This window comes from Aulonocara sp. 'chitande type north' Nkhata Bay, linkage group LG1 (assembly GCF_057382095.1).
Source record: "Aulonocara sp. 'chitande type north' Nkhata Bay isolate Kocher_YH1m ecotype deep benthic linkage group LG1, A_spYH_male_GT1.1, whole genome shotgun sequence".
In the NCBI taxonomy this organism is placed as follows: domain Eukaryota; kingdom Metazoa; phylum Chordata; class Actinopteri; order Cichliformes; family Cichlidae; genus Aulonocara; species Aulonocara sp. 'chitande type north' Nkhata Bay.
In genome coordinates this window covers 24,959,208-24,977,168 of record NC_141344.1, presented here as the reverse complement: position 1 = coordinate 24,977,168, position 17,961 = coordinate 24,959,208, and the positions used below count along the sequence as shown (strand labels likewise).

The 17,961-nt window shown below is 40.1% G+C and overlaps 1 protein-coding gene across 4 annotated transcripts in view; it reads right to left on the bottom strand.

Annotated features, from left to right (window-relative positions):
* Positions 1 to 13: 13 nt before the first annotated feature.
* Positions 14 to 17,961, bottom strand: part of rasa3 (RAS p21 protein activator 3) — a 39,995-nt gene continuing 22,047 nt past the window's right edge. The window contains exons 6-25 of one of the 4 annotated variants that reach the window (XM_086289973.1): positions 14,352 to 14,432; positions 14,156 to 14,228; positions 12,461 to 12,534; positions 12,254 to 12,358; positions 11,967 to 12,123; positions 11,722 to 11,870; positions 11,528 to 11,642; positions 11,354 to 11,428; positions 11,154 to 11,277; positions 10,668 to 10,774; positions 10,044 to 10,121; positions 9,829 to 9,906; positions 9,484 to 9,557; positions 8,685 to 8,744; positions 4,910 to 5,016; positions 3,830 to 3,945; positions 3,495 to 3,703; positions 3,301 to 3,404; positions 3,022 to 3,205; positions 14 to 2,890 (exon numbers count right to left, since the gene is read on the bottom strand). In XM_086289973.1, the coding sequence (XP_086146099.1) occupies positions 2,815 to 2,890; positions 3,022 to 3,205; positions 3,301 to 3,404; positions 3,495 to 3,703; positions 3,830 to 3,945; positions 4,910 to 5,016; positions 8,685 to 8,744; positions 9,484 to 9,557; positions 9,829 to 9,906; positions 10,044 to 10,121; positions 10,668 to 10,774; positions 11,154 to 11,277; positions 11,354 to 11,428; positions 11,528 to 11,642; positions 11,722 to 11,870; positions 11,967 to 12,123; positions 12,254 to 12,358; positions 12,461 to 12,534; positions 14,156 to 14,228; positions 14,352 to 14,432 (2,146 nt within the window). In that variant the 3' untranslated portion in view covers positions 14 to 2,814. The remainder of the gene's footprint in view (positions 2,891 to 3,021; positions 3,206 to 3,300; positions 3,405 to 3,494; positions 3,704 to 3,829; positions 3,946 to 4,909; positions 5,017 to 8,684; positions 8,745 to 9,483; positions 9,558 to 9,828; positions 9,907 to 10,043; positions 10,122 to 10,667; positions 10,775 to 11,153; positions 11,278 to 11,353; positions 11,429 to 11,527; positions 11,643 to 11,721; positions 11,871 to 11,966; positions 12,124 to 12,253; positions 12,359 to 12,460; positions 12,535 to 14,155; positions 14,229 to 14,351; positions 14,433 to 17,961) is intronic. The other 3 variants (XM_086289981.1, XM_086289989.1, XM_086289998.1) reach the window with 3 other exon arrangements.

The following is a 17,961-nucleotide window of genomic DNA, read 5'->3' as shown; positions in this document are numbered from 1 at the left end:
AGTAATAAATGACACAGACACCAGATTTGCATTAATAATTGTTTCATTTGGTTACTCGGGGGAAAACACATCACATTTTCACCATTCATTCAATTGTTTTATGTACACAAATAACAGGCTTATTTTAATACTTTTAAAATATTTGTACAAAATACACTGTTCTCCCTTTTATAATATGTGTTTATCTGAAGAGGCATCTGACTGCAAAACATCAGCAGATGTGCATTGTTAATTTGTGATCACTTGACAGGCTTATCGAGGGCTTGTTAATATTATTGCATGCTGAAACACCGTTATTGCATAATTCATTCCTTTTATGGGTATCGGGGTTGGAGGAGTCATACCCACACCAACTTCGCTGGGAATTCTGGGAAGGTTTGAATGAAAGTTATAATAAATATGAGTTTCATAAACCTGAGGAGAGTTAGTAACCTGTAGGGGGAGGAAAACCTGAAAGAGATTAAACCCAGGCTGCTCTCTTAATATTTTTTTACTGTTCATAAGACATCTGGGGAGAATAGATTGGCAAAATCTTCTTGAAAAGAAACAGTGATTGTATATGAGAGGAAAGAGGGGATACGCTACGTCAGGCCAAGAGTGAAGTAACAGTGTCTTCAGTATAATTACAGGCAGTGATCTGCCTTTCCTGACCTGTAACACTGTTTGATCAATTGGCAACACAACCCATCATGTCAGTCACATGTGTCCACACTGACAAAAACAAGCACACACCCACATAACAGACACACACACACCTCATCCAGCTCAGATACACAGCAAAATTTCCGTATGACAAGATAGAAAACAGAGTCAAATTGTTGAGTCAAATTGTTGTCCTTATTTGACCCACCCAAAAAACAAAAACATATAATTGGATTAGTTGCTCAGCTGTTTTACAAACAGTACAGTTATTTATTTTTTTAATATATTTATATATATATTTCAAAAATGAACTTTAGAAAAGTGATAACTGGCACTGTTTGGGATCCTGTGACCATGGGGGCGAACACCCGCGAGGCTACATAAGCACATACTTGGATTCGGAAAATACAAAAGTCGTGGTTTGTAGTCGCTTGCAGAGGCTGCTGTCTACACTTCACATGCACTGTCGGAGTGAAAGACAAAAAATGCGTCCGCCTTTGCGAAAGCGTGGGACAACACAACACAGCTGGCTAGCAACAATAAATCCTGTACCTTCAATAGATGGTGAGGCGCTTCACAGCAGGTAGCTTTTCAGTGGAATGCATATAAATAAGAGTTCAAACGACAAGGTATGGAGGGAGTGGGAGGCTAACTCACAGAAACAAAAGAACCACATTATTATTAGGTAACCAGCGGGGCAACACAATCAGTCACACTCTATCCATTTCACAATTACAAACTAAGACAGGTTAAAATGTTAGTTTGTGTAATAATTAGAAGTGTATCTGAAAATAAAACATCCCTGTTAATGATCTCATTTGTGATAGCTGAAGGGGGTAGACTGGCTTTTACTTATTTTCCTGCTTACACAGGAGTGAAACAGGCCTCTGAGTTAATGTCAAGCTGTGGGGCCTTAGCCCAGCGCTGTGTGTCGGGGAAAAGTGTCTTTCCATTTCATCATTAAAGCTGCTTTTCTGACATTAATTATATTTATCCACCATAAATGGACAGTGAGTGATGAAAATTGTGTCTTATGACACAAAACAGTTGCTCTGCTGTAGTTATTAAAGCCAGTTTTGTACTGGACTACACTGTACTCAGCGTTCTCTAATATTCTGTCTCCCTTTCTGTTTGTATCAGTATAACATACAGTAGTCCACTACACTGTACAGCTGTACCTGTAAAAGGACTTGTTCTGTCACGTGCACATTTTCTGCATCTAAAGAAACTGGTTTTGAATGATGTAATTTAAAGCATAACCTGTGCGGGCAAGGGGAGGGGGAAATGCCAACCTGGGTACTGGTTACATGACGACCAAATGACAGACCAAAGCTTTAAAAACAAAACGTGGAAAACTCTTTTAAAAGGGTTTAAAATGTGGGCTAAAACTGTGTGTGGAGAGATTTTCGGTAGCTTAAATGAAGTCACTTGGACTGTGAATGGGCCCGACGATCCCTTTGTTTGTTTTTTTGTGGCTCTCCCTGAACTTGTATCCCGAAGACGCTGGGGGGAGAAGCTTGAAAGTGAAAGGTACACAGGTATAACATCACCCGCAGAGGGGATAAGCTGCAGTCATTCCTTCTCGTCTGGAGCTTCGTCCGTCAGACGGCATATGAAAGGTAACAATTTCAACAACATTTAAAATAACCGCACACAAATCAAAGAGGTAAAAGTCGCTTTCTGAAAACTGTGCTGTGAGGCTTGTTCGTCCGAAGATTTGGAGGCGATTAAAGTGCGTGCTGGTCACTGTCAGAACTGTCCAGTGAAAACCTTTGTTCTCTCGTCACGTCATGTAAAGGAGACGGTTACCTCTTCACTCATATCCCTCCTTTCCTCCACAAGTGCTCCTCTTTTTTCTCCTCTCTCTCTTCTAAAAGTGAGGTCTGTTTGTCCGAATGTGGAGCGATGCACTTTGAGAAACTGCAGGTAGGTCCATATACGCGGCTCTTGGAGTTTGGCAACGAGTCGTAAAGTTGTCATTTTCTCAAAACACGATCAGATCGGGGTGAAAGGTTGCTTTGCTTCCACAAGCGTCTTAAGGAAGTTATTTTAGACAAGGGAAATGCTTCAAAACTCAATACCAGACACAGAGCTCAGTTTCAGTGGATTTTTCTGCAGTAGAGAAAAATATGCTGGTTTTGTCCATCACAGAAACCGGATCCAGGGCTGTGGCTAGATGGAGTAGGTGGAGCTCTCAGACTGCTGGCGGATGTAGCACTGGAAACTCTTGTCTCCAATCGGATGCTCTCTGAGGACAAAGAAAAGGGAAAAAAAATGTGACTGCAGTGTTCTGAACTAGCGCCTCCACTTTGTTAAAGATACAATAAATGCATTCATCTATAACTTAACCTCCTAATACAACACAAGCAGTGCACGTACTGGCTGCCTATCTTTGTCTTCTTGAACTTGTCGCGTTTGTACTTGGTGTGCTGCTGTTCCAGCGTCTGCACGGCTGAAATGATCTGCTTCAGGGTTTTGTAGGTCTCCTGGGGGTCGTCTATGACGAAGGTGGAGTACTCCTCCTGCTCGGGGCCGTCATATACCGACTTACTGCCGCAGGCCTCTGCAGCGGGAAACGGAATGAGAGACGGAAATGTGAAAAAACACAAATGTGGGAAGTTTGAAAAAAAAAAAAAAAACATGCGCTTGGCATTTAACCTTGCATCTTGATCAGTTTGGTCATGTATGTGCTGAACAGAGAGTAAATCCTCTCGGTCTCTCTGTCACCATCTACATCCAGCTGGATGTTTGCCGGGAGGCCGCTGAAAAAAACGAAGCGTGCATGGAATGAGAGAGAGCGGAAACAAAGCACAGGAATGTGAAGCTGCGCAGATGTTAGCAACTTTATGTACCCGGTGCAGGGCGTACACCCGGGAGCCGTGTCTGCTGAGAGCTTGCAGCACAGCCAGTGGCCGTTGAGGTAGGCTGAGGGGTGGTAGGTGCTCAGGCGTTTGCGGTTGCACTGGCTGACTTTGGTCAGGATGTCGATCCAGTCGCGCGCCTCTACGCAGTTATTGGCCTGGATGTAGAGCGCCCGCTCTGGCTGAATGACCTGGAACATCTGAAGGAGGAGTGTGGGAAGAAAAGAGTGCAAGTTAGGTAAGAAAGTAAACACTTGTAGGAGAGATTTGGGCCCAAATGCTCAAACCCTCAAATATTTCACAAGGGCTCACAGGGGGTTCCTTACATTTTTCATTTTGAAAGACTCCTCCTCCAGCCGCTCTACAGCCAGAATGTTCTCTATGGGAATGCTGCAAAGAGCTCCCTCACCTGGTGGGAACAGGAACAACATCAGACATGGAACTGTTGAGGTAATAACAAACTGGATTGTTATGACTGTCATTGAGATGCGTAGTATGGTGTAAATACACATTTTATTTGACCTGTTCCGTCCAGCTTCTTTTCTTGTTAGGCTTTCTGCTTTGTGGCAAATTGTCGTGATAAGGAGTTGTAGTATTTTCATATGGACTTTTTTTTTTAAAGAAAAAAAATTGTTTTACTCATATCGTAAGTTTTTAATCTAACAGTTAAAAGAGACAATTGGCTACCATTTCTAAGATGTTTAATTTGTTACACTTTACACCCATGCAGATTGTTGAGATCAGTTTTAACATCAATTATAAGCTTGTGACTTCTCTTTGTAGGATGATATTTCACCTTTCTTCATTACGTAACCATTTAAAAATCAGAAAGAGATCTACATATGTGGAAGATCTAATACAAAAGATGATATTAGAAAGCACAGCTGGTTTATTCCACATCAGTTCATGAAATGAGTTCAGCCTGCCAGGCCATGTCAAGATGTTGTCTAGGTATGAATGTGAGAGTGAATGAATAGTGGTATTGTAAAGCGCTTTGAGGGGTTCCGAAAAGCGCTATATAAATGCAATCCATTATTATTATTATTAGGTAGGATGATGTTTGAGCAGCTCCCAGAAGATAATTTTAAGCTATATTTCCAAATCTCTATCTCTATTTTTATGGCCTTTATAGACTTTTATCAGCAGGATGCACTCATAGGAAGTCATATGGTTTAACAAAGGAAGTTGATAACCACCATTGTGATTCCCATTTTTCTAAGTAGTATAGCCCTCTGCTTAAGGAATTTGAAAACTGCTCATGTATGTGTGTTCAGTAACCTAATATCCTCCACATATGTTGGATGATGAGTATGCAGATTTTGTCCCATGTCCCCACCATCCTGATGATACACAATCAGGTGAGTAAACAACGTTACTGGGATCACGAGCAGATCACAAGAGCGCACCTTTCGTTCTGTGGTAGGTGAATTCGTGGTTGGTGAGACGAAACCATCTCTTCTTGAAGTTTTTCATTCCAAACCGGTTTCTCCCCTGGGCTCTCTTTATCATGAACCTGTACAAAAATGGGAAAGAAAAATACGAGATGAGCATTTTTATTTCTTCACGCCGGAAAGTGTGCTACCTAAATGTGTAAGACGAAAAGCTATTTGTAAATGCCATTTTATTCGCTTAAAAGGGATCGGCTGCAGTCCTCTATTAATCATTCCAGTTACATGCTGGCAGTTATTTGAATTAACTGCTGCTGTACATGTTTTTTTTTTTTTTTAAGTACAGTACAGCTCTCATAGATCATGAGCCTATGAGTCAAAAAAATGAGATGGGTCAGCAGGTAAAGGTACCAGTGTTTTTGCATATTTTACCCCAGTACCAACAAATTGTGCATAAATCACTGACTAAAACAGGATTCTAGTGATTTATTTCCAGCCTTCCATATAACCACTGATTTCTCTTTATTCCATTTCATTATGAAAATATACATGCTAGAGATGAAATGCAAGAAAAATGATGCATGACATCATCAGCACTCATTTTTTAGGGAATAAGCCAATCAATTTCTTAGTTGTTATTGTTATTGTATTTTTTAAAGTTTTGTAAAACTGTGTTTACATGTCACTCTCTTTTGCGCCTTAATGCCATCAATATGATGTAAATATCCAATATAATGGATTAGATATCTTCAAGGATGTATTCTGATTTCTATAAACTGACATTCACATTCAATTAAAGGAACCAGTGGTTGCCTGTTGCTTGAAATCATTGTATTAAAATGTTTCTAATGTTTTGTGAAAGACACAATTCATTGTTAAAACATGTAAAACCACTGGTATGCTCCTTTTAAGGATAGTAAACAGCAGAAGGTTTTCATTTTTGCGTTTTAGGGGCCAAAGGTCATGTGAAATACAAAAGCACCAACACTTTCCCACAACACAATTTGAACTCTTTACTACAGAGTGAAGAACATGCTGGTCTCACACCTGCTGCAAGCTGTGTTGGAAACTCAGTTGTGTTTAGTAGCGATATGGTCACAGTCTAGACTCTAGAGTAAGGACATAAAGGGTCAGGATGGGGGCAGATATGTGATCCAAGAAATGCTCACACAGTAGTCCACCTGACATGTCTGTCAGGTGGAGTCAAAACCCCTTTGTCATCAACAACTCAAATTTTAAGTCAGTCTTTACTATTTACTTGCCATTTATCAGTCAGCTAATACATTTACCAGTTATTGGTCACTATGTCTAGTAATGAATTTTAGCTGTTTGTTGTGTTTAACAACAAACTGTGTTTACTTATTTGCACTGTTAGCAAACAATTAAGTTATATTTAGCTATTTTGACTGTAAATTCATACTTTTAGTTAACAATTTCAACAACTAACCATATTTTTAGTTAATAATTTCTAACCATTTGGTCATAATTTAAGCTAACACCCAATTTAATAGCTGTTCATTATGTTTAGTGACCAATATTATCTTTTTGTTTCATGTTTATCCATACCATTAGCTAACAATTAATTTTTATTGAGCTAATTTTATAAAGTTATTGCAATTTTAAATCCGGTTTTAATTAACACTTTCATCATGAATCATTTTAGTCAAAATTTAACCATGATTCTATTTAACAGCTATTTAGTTTAGTACCAGTGTTTACCAAAAGCTGTGCTTGTTAATCTGTACCATTTAGCTAACAATTGACCTTTAGTTTAACTGTTTAGCATGCTTAACCATAAACTGTGGTAACTTCATATTGTTAGCTAGCGTTTAACTTAAACTGAGGCATTTTAACTGTAAAGCCATAGTTTTCGCTAACGATTTTAACTGCTAACCTTTTTTTTTTAAACGAATCATTCCCAACCTTTTAGTTATAGATTTAGCTATGACTCTATTTACCAGCTACGTATTGTGTTTAGTGACCAGTGTTTGACTAGAAGCTGTGCTTGTTTAACCATATAATTAGCTGACAACTAACTTTTATTGAGCTAACTTCACTATAAATCAAATTTTTAGCTAACAATTTAAATTGCTAACCACATTTTTAACGACTGACTTGACTACCTTTTTAGTCATATTTTAGCTCACTCCATTCAACAGCTATTGATTATATTTAGTGACCAATTTTAACAGTTTTTCATGTTTAATTGGAAACTTTGCCTTTTTATCTGTAATGTTAAGTCAGAGTCTTACTCAGTTGTAGCTTGCTATTTTAACTGTAAATGCATATGTATAGCTAATAAATAAAATTGCTTAATCTTAATTTTGTCATATCCAAAGTTTCATCATTTTATAGCAGTATCCGGTTGTTCAGTCTGACGTCACTAGCCGTGTCTGGACCTAAACTCCGCTGCAGGTCCATATATCAATCGATCACTATGGCATTACTGAGAGTTGAAAAACTGTCTAAAGTCTTTCATCTTTAATAAAATGATCAGCGTTCTGCTCTACCAGGTGTAACAATTGAGTTTAACATCCAGGCATCCATGAAAACGGAATTTATGACATGTAACGGAGTTAGAAGTTAGCAGGGAGTTAGCTCGCTAGCTTCTAAATACAATATAGCATGTCCTGACTGCGGGGTTTTGGAAACAAATTAAAACGTAAAGCTCTGCTATCACTTCCAACATAAATGAAGACAGAAAACTAAACAGCTAGCCCAACTGAAGTTGGGCTAGCTGGTATATAATGATGTGCTACGTGACCGCTAGCGACACAGCTATGTTAGCATAATATAAACAAGCTAACTTTTTTCCACTCGATAAAAGTTAACGTGAGTGTTCTCGGTGGTCAGGAACAAATGTAATCGCATGGCAGGATGCTGTAAAAGGACCAAACTTCAGCCAGGAGAACAACTGAGATAATCCATCCATAATACGAGGTTAGTCATTCATATACTGCTGCATGGGCTGGGCTGTAGTTACATCCTAAGGTTTTAAAAACTGAGCTTAAATAAATGATTAGCGGTAATAAAAGCTGAGGGAGGTCAACAGTGATCACTGACTGTTTTAGGAGCTTTTTGAGATTAAATAGAAGAAAATACATAACATTAAACATGTTAACAACACAAAAGCCATATTAAACGCAGACTACTTTAGGCCCGGAAGTAGGATTCATCGCGTCATCACTGAACAACCGGATAGCATTTGCCAATTTATACTTTTTGCAATTATTTTAGCTAGCTATTTCCCCTTTTGACAATTACTTTGAATTATTTTTTACTATTTTACTATAAACTTTTAACTAAATGAAATATAAAATATAATTTTTGTTTTGTTTGTGTTTTAACTTTAATAAAATACACCCTCTCGTGACATACTGTACCCTTGGTTAACAATCACTGCAGTAACCCACCCCTGCGGTCACACTAAGCATGTCTGGCATTTGGAGGAACAACAAATTATGGCCATCAACACTGGTTACACTTCCTAAGTAAGCAGGCTTAAATGTGTACACTTTACTTTATACCATTACAGCCAGTGTATTCGTCGGTCTACTGCCATGTAAATGCAGAAAGATTAAAATCCAGAGCAGATAATAAGAGTTTCAGATAGTACAACAAGACAGACCACTTGTATACAGGTCAGATATAAAGTAAAGTGCAGCAGCATCTACCACAGCGCATGATGTTGGTGGGAGAAAAAAAAATACCCGGACTGATTTAGGTGGGGACACAGTGCACAAACAGTAGGGGGGTCTCAAGGGGCAAAGCCTTTATATAGAGAATCTCTTACCTGCCCTTCGTGCCTTTTGACCCCTTCCCATCAACCCTCTTTATAGTGAGTTTTACACTCCTACGCACAGTTGCAGAAACAAAAGAGGGTGGGGATGCTGGTGAGTGAATTGCTGGCACAACTAATGTCAAATGGAAACTCTCCTCCTCTTTAATGCCTCATTAGAAACATCAGAAAAGCCAACGTGTCAGCACAAAAGAATCTGTTTACTACCTCAGATGGAGCTTTTCCGGAAATGTTTACTTTAAGGAGTCAGGTATGTAAAGGCTGAATCTGCTTCACTGTAACGCAAAGGTCTAGTCTGACAGTCAGATTAGGTTAGTTTTGCATAAAGACGGGAAATGGGGGATCAGACTTATCGGCTGCACATCCATGATGTGATCTCACGTTCCACCACACCCCAAAGACGGATTGAGATCCAGGGAGGGTGGAGGGCATTTTAATATAGTTTAATACAGTGAACCCATTGTCATGTTAAAGAAACTAATGATGATTTGAGCTTCATTACATGGTCAAATATGGGCAGCAGCCTCCAGCAGTCATCAGAAGATGGTCAGATCAATGTTTGATGTATTGTGTGTTTAGAGACGCTCTTTTGCATGCCTTGATGTTGCCGTTCCATTGGCTTAAATTAGTTCTTGATTAGATATTTGCTTTAATGGACAGTTAAACTGGTATACCTAATAAAGTGGCCACTGTGGATATGACCACCTATCTAACGAAGAAGAATCTCGGAGGAGAAGTATTGGAGCTGTTTATAGTCTGCATCTTAAAAAGTTTTAGAAAGCAGGCTCCTTACCCCTCTTTGAGCATGATTGGCGTCTCAATGCTCTTTTGATCCCATTTTCCAGACGTGGAGATCAGATCCAAGAACTGTGGAGGTTAAGCATAAGAAGGCCATCAATCAAAACGTTTATTGCTGTGGTAAAAGTCTGGGTCGGGCTCATGTGCCATCCCAGTTTTTTTATATCTGTAAAATGAATGCTTTCACATCATTTTATTCACTCATTTATTATCTGTTCATCTGTGTTTATTCTACTTGTGACACGCAAGACTAAAAGACTATTTGATCGTGTGTGTGCTGACAGGCAAAAATTCACTGAATGCAAGAAACGTGAAAGAAAATCAAAGATCAAACACTCACATTCTTCACAGCGTCTGCATATTTCTGCTCGTTGAAGTAGTCGTAAAAAGCAGCCATGTAAGACTCTTTGAAATTGGCCTTGAAGGACACAAAAAAAAGTATGTAAAGAGACAAGAGGTCAGCATTTTTGAACACTTAGACTGAAATACAAAGGAAGTCCAGCTCAGAGACAGGAACGAAAACAGAAAAACTGCACGCTGAGCTGAGAAACTCACAGATTTTGACTTGGCAAGACTCCCCAGGGTCTGGATCGTCTTAGATATGAGGGTGAGGGTTCTCGAAGTGGCAGGGTCCTGAGGGCAGGAAAGGGCGAATAAAATAAAATTCTCAAGCAGGACCAGAGCACAAAAAAGTAAAGCAGGAATGTTTAAACTTGGTTAGCTCTGAATCATGAAATAATTGCCAAAAAAAATATTTTGTTCTTTATTAAACTTTTATTACATTAATAAAAATGAATAATATTTGCTACATCTGGCTCATAAATATAAATAAATATGGCAAATAATAAATCTGTCAGCACAAATAAAAGTGTAAAGCTCCAGAAAAAGATCTGGTATCTCACTGCAAACTTTTCTGTGTTTTAATTGTTATTGTTTATCTACAACTTAGTTATTTTTGTGTACTATAAAGGCAGTGGTGGAGGTCTTTATTAGTAGGAAAGGCTGTAAAAACTATTAAAAAAAAACACAGTTAAAAGGTCCAAATCCATGCCTCCCCTTCCCATTTTCCAAAGCCGTCCAGTGGGTCAGACTGGGGTCTTTGCTGGACCGATTCTGGCCCCCAGGCCTTATTTATGACACCCCTGCACTAGGCGTTAAAGGGTTAACCATCAAACTCACCGGATGGTGCGGTCGTAGATGGAACAGGTTTGGAGAGAGGATGGCTGGAGCGAAAAAACGGAGGAAGATGAAACTGCTCACTGCTGTGTATCGGACGTCTTGGTCAACTAGAGAGCAGAAAACAGAAAGTTTTGATTAGACCTGTTCTGAAAGTCCACAACTTCACAAAAACAGGACTGATGCAGGATATCCACACAAAGAAAACATGTAAAAGCTTCTTCGTTCTGAATGAATGCAGTGCCATGTAATGGCCAACAGGAGGCAGCACAGTATAAGAGACACAGTTCATAATGTGTTACAGATGACCTTAAGGGTTGTAAAGGAGGTTTAAGTGTTTAACAGAGCATAAAAAGCCTTTCTGTTTCTGAGTGAATAGAAAAAAAAAGTGTCCTTGGACATCTTGCACATCCTTTACCATCCTTTATTTCCTGTTTCATATTAGCAGCTTTTTTCATCCCCCTCTAAGCCATTCATTCTCCAGGTTACCTTGGAAACGAGTGGCAGCAGACTCTCGCAGAGAGAAGAAGATATCACACATGACGGTGGGACAGCGAACACCAGAGGTTGTGATAACGTTGAAGATGCGGTCTACATAGTGACGAAGGTTTTCCTGAGGTGTGAAGAGCAGGAGTCAGAAAACACGCACCGGCACAAACTAACAGACTTCTTTGGTTTCTCCTTCTTACCCTGTTCGTCTCCAGGTTTTCTGACTCTTTGAGCTTGACGGGGTCGATTTCACAGGGCTTGTGTTCAGTGCAGATCTGTGGCGAGTTAGAAAAGCGTGCGATTATTATTTCATGAGAGATTTTTCAAACGTAACTCGGGGAAATGAAAAACGTGTTGACATCAAAGTGTCACACCTCATCTATAATTGGCTTGAGCGTGACTTGGAGATAGTGCATTCCTGCCAGCTTCATGGTCTCATCGATGCACTTAGAAGTCAGCGAGTTTCCCCTGAAAATGGTGTTTGGATCCCTGCGAAAAGAACAAAAAAGTGAGAATTTGGAGTGAAAACAAACAAATACTGGTCTAAAAGTTGTAATGAGTCACTCACTGTGTGCGGTTAATTTCAGCATGAGCAATGGCGCTGATGAAAGGCACTATTTTGCCGTAATGAAGAAAGAGACGCACGAGAGGGATGGCGGCTTCTTGCTTCTCTCGACACACCTCCCCGAGAGTATGAGCTGTGGACGCTGAAACGGGCTGAACACAGAGGAGGGGGGTTGAGAAACGGCGGTTAGCAGCACGATTAACAGTATTTGAGTGGGGGGGAGGGGTTAGCAGAGCAGGTGCACACACCTCGACATTAGCGGAGTGCAGCAGCAGATCTCTGAGCGGAGTGTAGTGTTCGGAGGGGAAGACGTGGTCCTCGGTGTAAACGATGTTCAGACGCAGAGAGCCGAGCTCATCAACCTTCACAGACTTCCCCCCGTTCTCCCTGGGCTGCAGAAAGTACCTGCACAGGAAAAAGTGTCGTTTTATAACATCTTTAAAACTAGACTGGATTAAAAACGGACAGTTGTAACATGTAATCCTAAAGCGAGGACTGGGTGGAGGGTGGAATGTGTGCCCTGTTTTTTTCTCACCATGCGTCGTGTACTCCGGCCTGACCCAGGACCCGCAGGGGCACACGCACACCTCCCAGAAACTCATCCCCAAACTTCAGATTGCTGGCGTTCCACAGGTCCACCCTGAACACAAAGAGCATGGAACCGATCAAACACCAGAGAGGCTTGACGCCATGCCAAGTTCAGCGCTGATCCCGGCACAGACAAGACAGCAAACTGACTCACCTCAGCGCCAGTTTGTCAACATCCTCCTCTTCAACGTCAAACTGCCGCTTTGTGTAGCTCAATGGCCGCGTTACCTAGAAATGGAGAAAGTTTCAATTTGTTTACATCCTATTAAAAAAAAACGATTTTAAATCATTTTGGGTGCAAAAGAGGATCTCGCTCACGCTGGTTTGGGGCAGTAAGAAAAGACATTTTGAAGCAATGAAACAAAAAATCTGATCACATGACAGAAATATGATGGATGGGCTATGTTAGAGCGAGGGGGGAGGTGCTGCCAGCTGAAAGCATGACAGGCAATGCACAGTTGTGTTCATGTGGTGGTTAGGAATAAATAGGACGTTCTTGTCGGCTAGAAATCAATGGGCCAGATTGTTTGGTTTGTCTGAATCAATCACAGTCTTGTCCTGCTGTCTGCTGGTGCTGCAACGAGGAGGCCACGGCAGAGTAAGTTCCTCAGCGAGAAGGAGGAGCAAACACAAAAATGTCAGAGTGAGCGAGGGTTAACGGGGTCAGTGTGATAGGGGGTGTATGAAAAATATCTTTACATATAAGCTAATGCAAAGAGAGTGTTTTTTTTTCCAAAGAACATTTTTCTAATTTGTTCACATGTAACGTTGCTAAGCTGTGCTGCCATGTTTTTTTTTCTCTCTAAAAAAAGCTTTTTTCCTCTTGGATCATTGCAACGCTCTGACCTTGGGGTGAATTTGCTGGGACGTCCACTCTTATAAAGATCGTGGCATTGTGCAAACATAGATTTTCCAGAAAGGCAAACAGCTAAAACTTCTGCTTTTAAAGAGGTGATCACACTTGCTGATGATCAGTTAATTGAGTGGATTTAATTAACGGCACCTTGATGATACTGACCGAGAAGTAAGGTTGTACTTAGTCTTTCACATGAGTGCACGAAATCCCGTGAAAACTTTCTGTTTCACATGACTGTAGCTTGTTGATACTAACTATACATTAGCTTGTTAGCATTTGTTTATTAGCCACGCTTGTTTTTGTAAAAGTTACAATGTCTGCTTTATTTCTACAATTAGTAATCACAGCTCAAACCCCCCCGCCCCCAATTATTTATCTTATGCCTCCCCTCAGTTCCTGTCTTTTTAATGCCTCGCTGCCTGAAAGCCCACTTTGGAAGCAAACCTGCTCCTAAACTTCCAGCAAACATGCCCGAGTGAGCTAACAGGATATTATGTCAAAAACAGAGTGATAGCAAACACCTGGCATTGCCACACTGCCCCAAAGCCTTGGAGTCAATAGCTATGAGGGCTCTACGTAGTTATGCTCTTCATACAGACCACAATTTACTATCTTAGATTCTAAAAATCAATAATTCAGCTCGTGTTTAATGTATGTGAAGCCTGTGCAAATACCACTGCTCATTCAGTGGGAGGAACATATGAGGTTCGAGGTTTTTCACTAGCCATGAAAACCTCTAACTTGATACAAAAATGAGGTGTTGTTCACGAATAGTTATCAGTAATTTGGGAATAACCCCTCCCCAAGTAAAACACAATAGTTTAACTCATCAATAACCTCGTTCAAGTGTAATAAAGAGAATTATAAGGTCAATGGCCTTTCAGAGGAACTGGGATTGTGAATCAGGCCACATTTTACATGAAACTGGAAAATTGACAATTACACTTATTTGTATTGTTAATATATATATTTTTTCATTTCTTGACACACTACCTCAAAATAGAAAACCTCCTCAAACTGTGGATTGTTGGTTTTTCTCTTCACCTTAGTCTTCTTGGCTTCTGACCTGAGCGGTAAAGAAAAGCAGATGGAGATAAATCATCCACATCCATGTATATTCAAAGCTAAACGTGATAAAGTTGTAAATGCTGACTTCTAAAATCACACTTAATTGTGTAAGATCTCACACCTTGAAGGACCTAGCAAGGACACGGCAGCGTAGGGGTCACATTGGCCGTTGACAATCGGAAGACCTTGGCACTCCAGTACTCTGCAGAAACAGACGAAGTGAACATCAGCGAATGAGCACACACACACACACACACACACACACACACACACACACACACACACACACACACACACACACACATCATAGTCCTACAAGTTGTGTCACAATAACAGCTGTAAAAACCCAGATGTTCTTTACAATATACTAATTATTTTAAGTTCAGGTGTTCTAATCTCCAATCCTTAATAAAAGAGGAGTTGGCTCAACTGTTTCCTTCATTTAAAAATAGCAGCAAAAGAAAAAAAAGGTGAAGGATGAAGAGATCGCCAAATACCAATGGTAAAACAAAACCGTCTGAATATACTCCTGGAGGACTCTTAAAGCCCCATTACACTTTACATAATCAGTTAATGATATTACTCGTAATAGGGTCATGAGTACTGTCAAGATCATTGAGAGCTGACACCCAATCTCCCAGCCCTGCACACCCAGTAAGAGCCTCAGACCTCTAGTCAACCCGCCTATAGGATAAGAACAAAAAAGAAGCTATTATCAACACAGAAATAATTGCTATTGTGCACGTAGCATCCGACCACATATGCAAGTTTCTGTGGAGGTAAACAACCAGCAAACAACCTGCATGCAAAAAGTAGATGACTGTGCTTTTGTGATTATTTGAGTTTATTCTGGAGGTTCTCAGTATCTTAGTGCTAAAAAAAAGACTCAATACAGCTCAAAATTCATATAAGAATCAATTTTTTCTAATTTGAAGACATTAAAGAAATTTACCTGAATACACCTGCATATACTTTTTGAGATAATTGGTGACATCTGAAGCCTTTGTGAGAATTTAAGGATGTTTTTCCTGCTGGTCAGGCTAAATACAGTTTAACCCATGATTAATGTCTTTAAATCACTCCTGTGCCTTTCCTGGAGAAAATGTCCATTCAGCTTTACCCACGGACTATTTAACAACAGACAATGTGTCACCACTTCCTGTCATTGTGCAAAGAAAAAGCGAGGCCAACACATCTCAGAAATGGGTGCTGACATCTTGGGCTGGTGATGTCATTTGAAACAAGAGTTTTCTGGGCATACACGTTCCCTGTAGACTTGTTTTGCTCTTAGCTTGGTTTGCACCAGCGCAAAGTGGCGACTTCAGGTCCACCTGTCAAGAATGTGTGGCTTTACCAGGTTGAAAAAAAATCCCTCAACATCTTAAAATAATACAAAACCAATGAATAAAACTATTCTTTTTTAAAAAAATTCCAATCATTGCCATCATTCTGTGTGAACGTTTCATTTAGAAAAATAGTTTGAATGCCAGCAGCTGGCACACAGTGACCATCGAGGCATTCTGGGACAAATCCCCCACCGGGCTGTGCTGAGAAACACATGAAAAAAAAAAGATGTAAGAAAGTAATTCCCTCTGAGCTGTTTGGCAAGTGCCTGTGCCAGTTTTAAATCCAGCGCCATTCAGCAACTACAGTCACGACCCAAGCGTCACTTGTGAGAAGTTACAGGAAAATAAGATCACATTAAAACCATCAAAACTGTATCTTTAGGGAAATAGACAAAGATTTAGTTTAGAGGAAACTAAACACAGGAAGGCTTTTGGTCCATAAGTGACACCCAAGAATTGTGATTTTTCTAAAAAATATGACATTTATTTCACTTCTTTCATTATAAATAAACACACTGCATTTTAAAGTAGATAATATAAAGATTGTTTACACTTTATAGTATAAAAATCTATGATCGCCACATTTTATTAAGTTATTGACATCTTGCATATTCTAATTTCTCCCCTATGGTATAATGTAAGTATATTTTTCATCTTATTTGTGTGACGTGGACAGTTTATATGCTACAAAAAGCAAGCTGTTAAAAAGTTCCCTTTTAAAGCACAAAGAACTAAAAACTAACCGAACGCTGGCTGAGTACACTAAAAAAAAGGTCAGGACGAAGCGGTAAAATGATGTTTCAGAGTGATTCACTGTAATCTATGTCTACGTGTCACCGCTGTCCTCCTACCCCATGACATCATGCTGTAAGGAGATTAGCATCCAAACAGGACACCCAGCGGGACGAATCACTTCCTGTGTGTCACCACTTGTGATGCACCACTAGTCACAACACATGATGAACCACACGGCAAATCACAGAAGCGCTGCCCGCAATTGAATAGACACACATGTATGCACACAGATGCGCGTGCACACGCAGGTCCCCTAATAAGGAATAAGAAGTGGGCTGGGTTAAGCATCACTAATGCCAGAGCACTTCCTGGCCAGTAAGCTTGTTTATATAACCCTTGTTTGGCCTACAATCCTGGCCCCACGCTACCTCATCACTGCTGTGAGCTCTGGCATGCCAGACAGCGGTGGAGATCCGGACTTTTTTTTGGTTGTTTTAGTCCACATTACTCATATTAGGTTAATGTGCTTCACCGCTGCACCCATGCTTCCTGTCAAAAACAATATCACTCAAATAAAAGAGAAACTAATTACATCACAGCCCAGACAAATAGAGTGGATGTGATTATGAGTCAGTGTCTCTGATGGCTACACCACTGCGATATATGAGAGCAGGGACGTTATAAGGCACTTGTTATCTCCTGATGTCCCCCATGGTTTTACACGACCAGCTCCAATCTGCCTGTCAGTGTCTCGAGTCATCAGTTTTCTCAGCATTTTGTTTACCTGTCTGTTTCCAAACAGGGCCCACAAGGAGCCTGCATGAACTCTGATACACTGCCTCAGGGGACTCTGAGTCAGTGATATTTGCGGTTGCAAGCTGAGAGAAAAAAGAAAGAGAAATGGGGAAAAGAAATACTGAAGGTGGAAATTAGAAACAAGCGAGCACTACAAACCGTTACTGATCCCTAAAGGCTCGAGGCTACATGTAGCACTACATGTAGATATTACTGAGAGGTCAGATTGAGGCATCTAGAATACAGCAGTCAAGATCGACTAGGGACAAGCTAGAGACATAAGCAGTACGCTAAAGTTGGAACAATTTGTGAAGGCAAATTTTAATTCATATTTGCGCCTTTAGACTGAAGCCGTGAAGGATCATAGATATGTTTTATCACCTGAAAATGGGTCTTTTTAAAAATAAGTTTGTCCTACAGTGGCCACCGTAGCTAGGGTTATGCACTTGAATTAAGTGGGGTAAAAAACAGAATTCGGTTAACTGAATCTGCAATCTACTGACATCTAGTGGTGAGATTTTCCCCACTGTACCTTTAAGTCTAGCAATAACCTCTGGGACTAAAAAGTGTCAAAAACTGCAGTTCCTCTAATCACCACTTGAGGCTGAGTCCCACATTGAAATGTCAACTCTACATTAATATACTTGTATCTCAATACTTAATAGTATGTATTAAGCATGTATTAAGATGCATTTTTATAGCCCGATATTAAAACACAAAAAAAAGATTTTATTGTCTCAGTGCAAATGTTCCCCACTCATAAATACAGTGGGAATTTATTCTTATAACTCTCAAGTCTAAATATTGTTATCTAGACAGCTGTTAAGTCTTAGAGTTAAGGGCATAGTCCGTTTG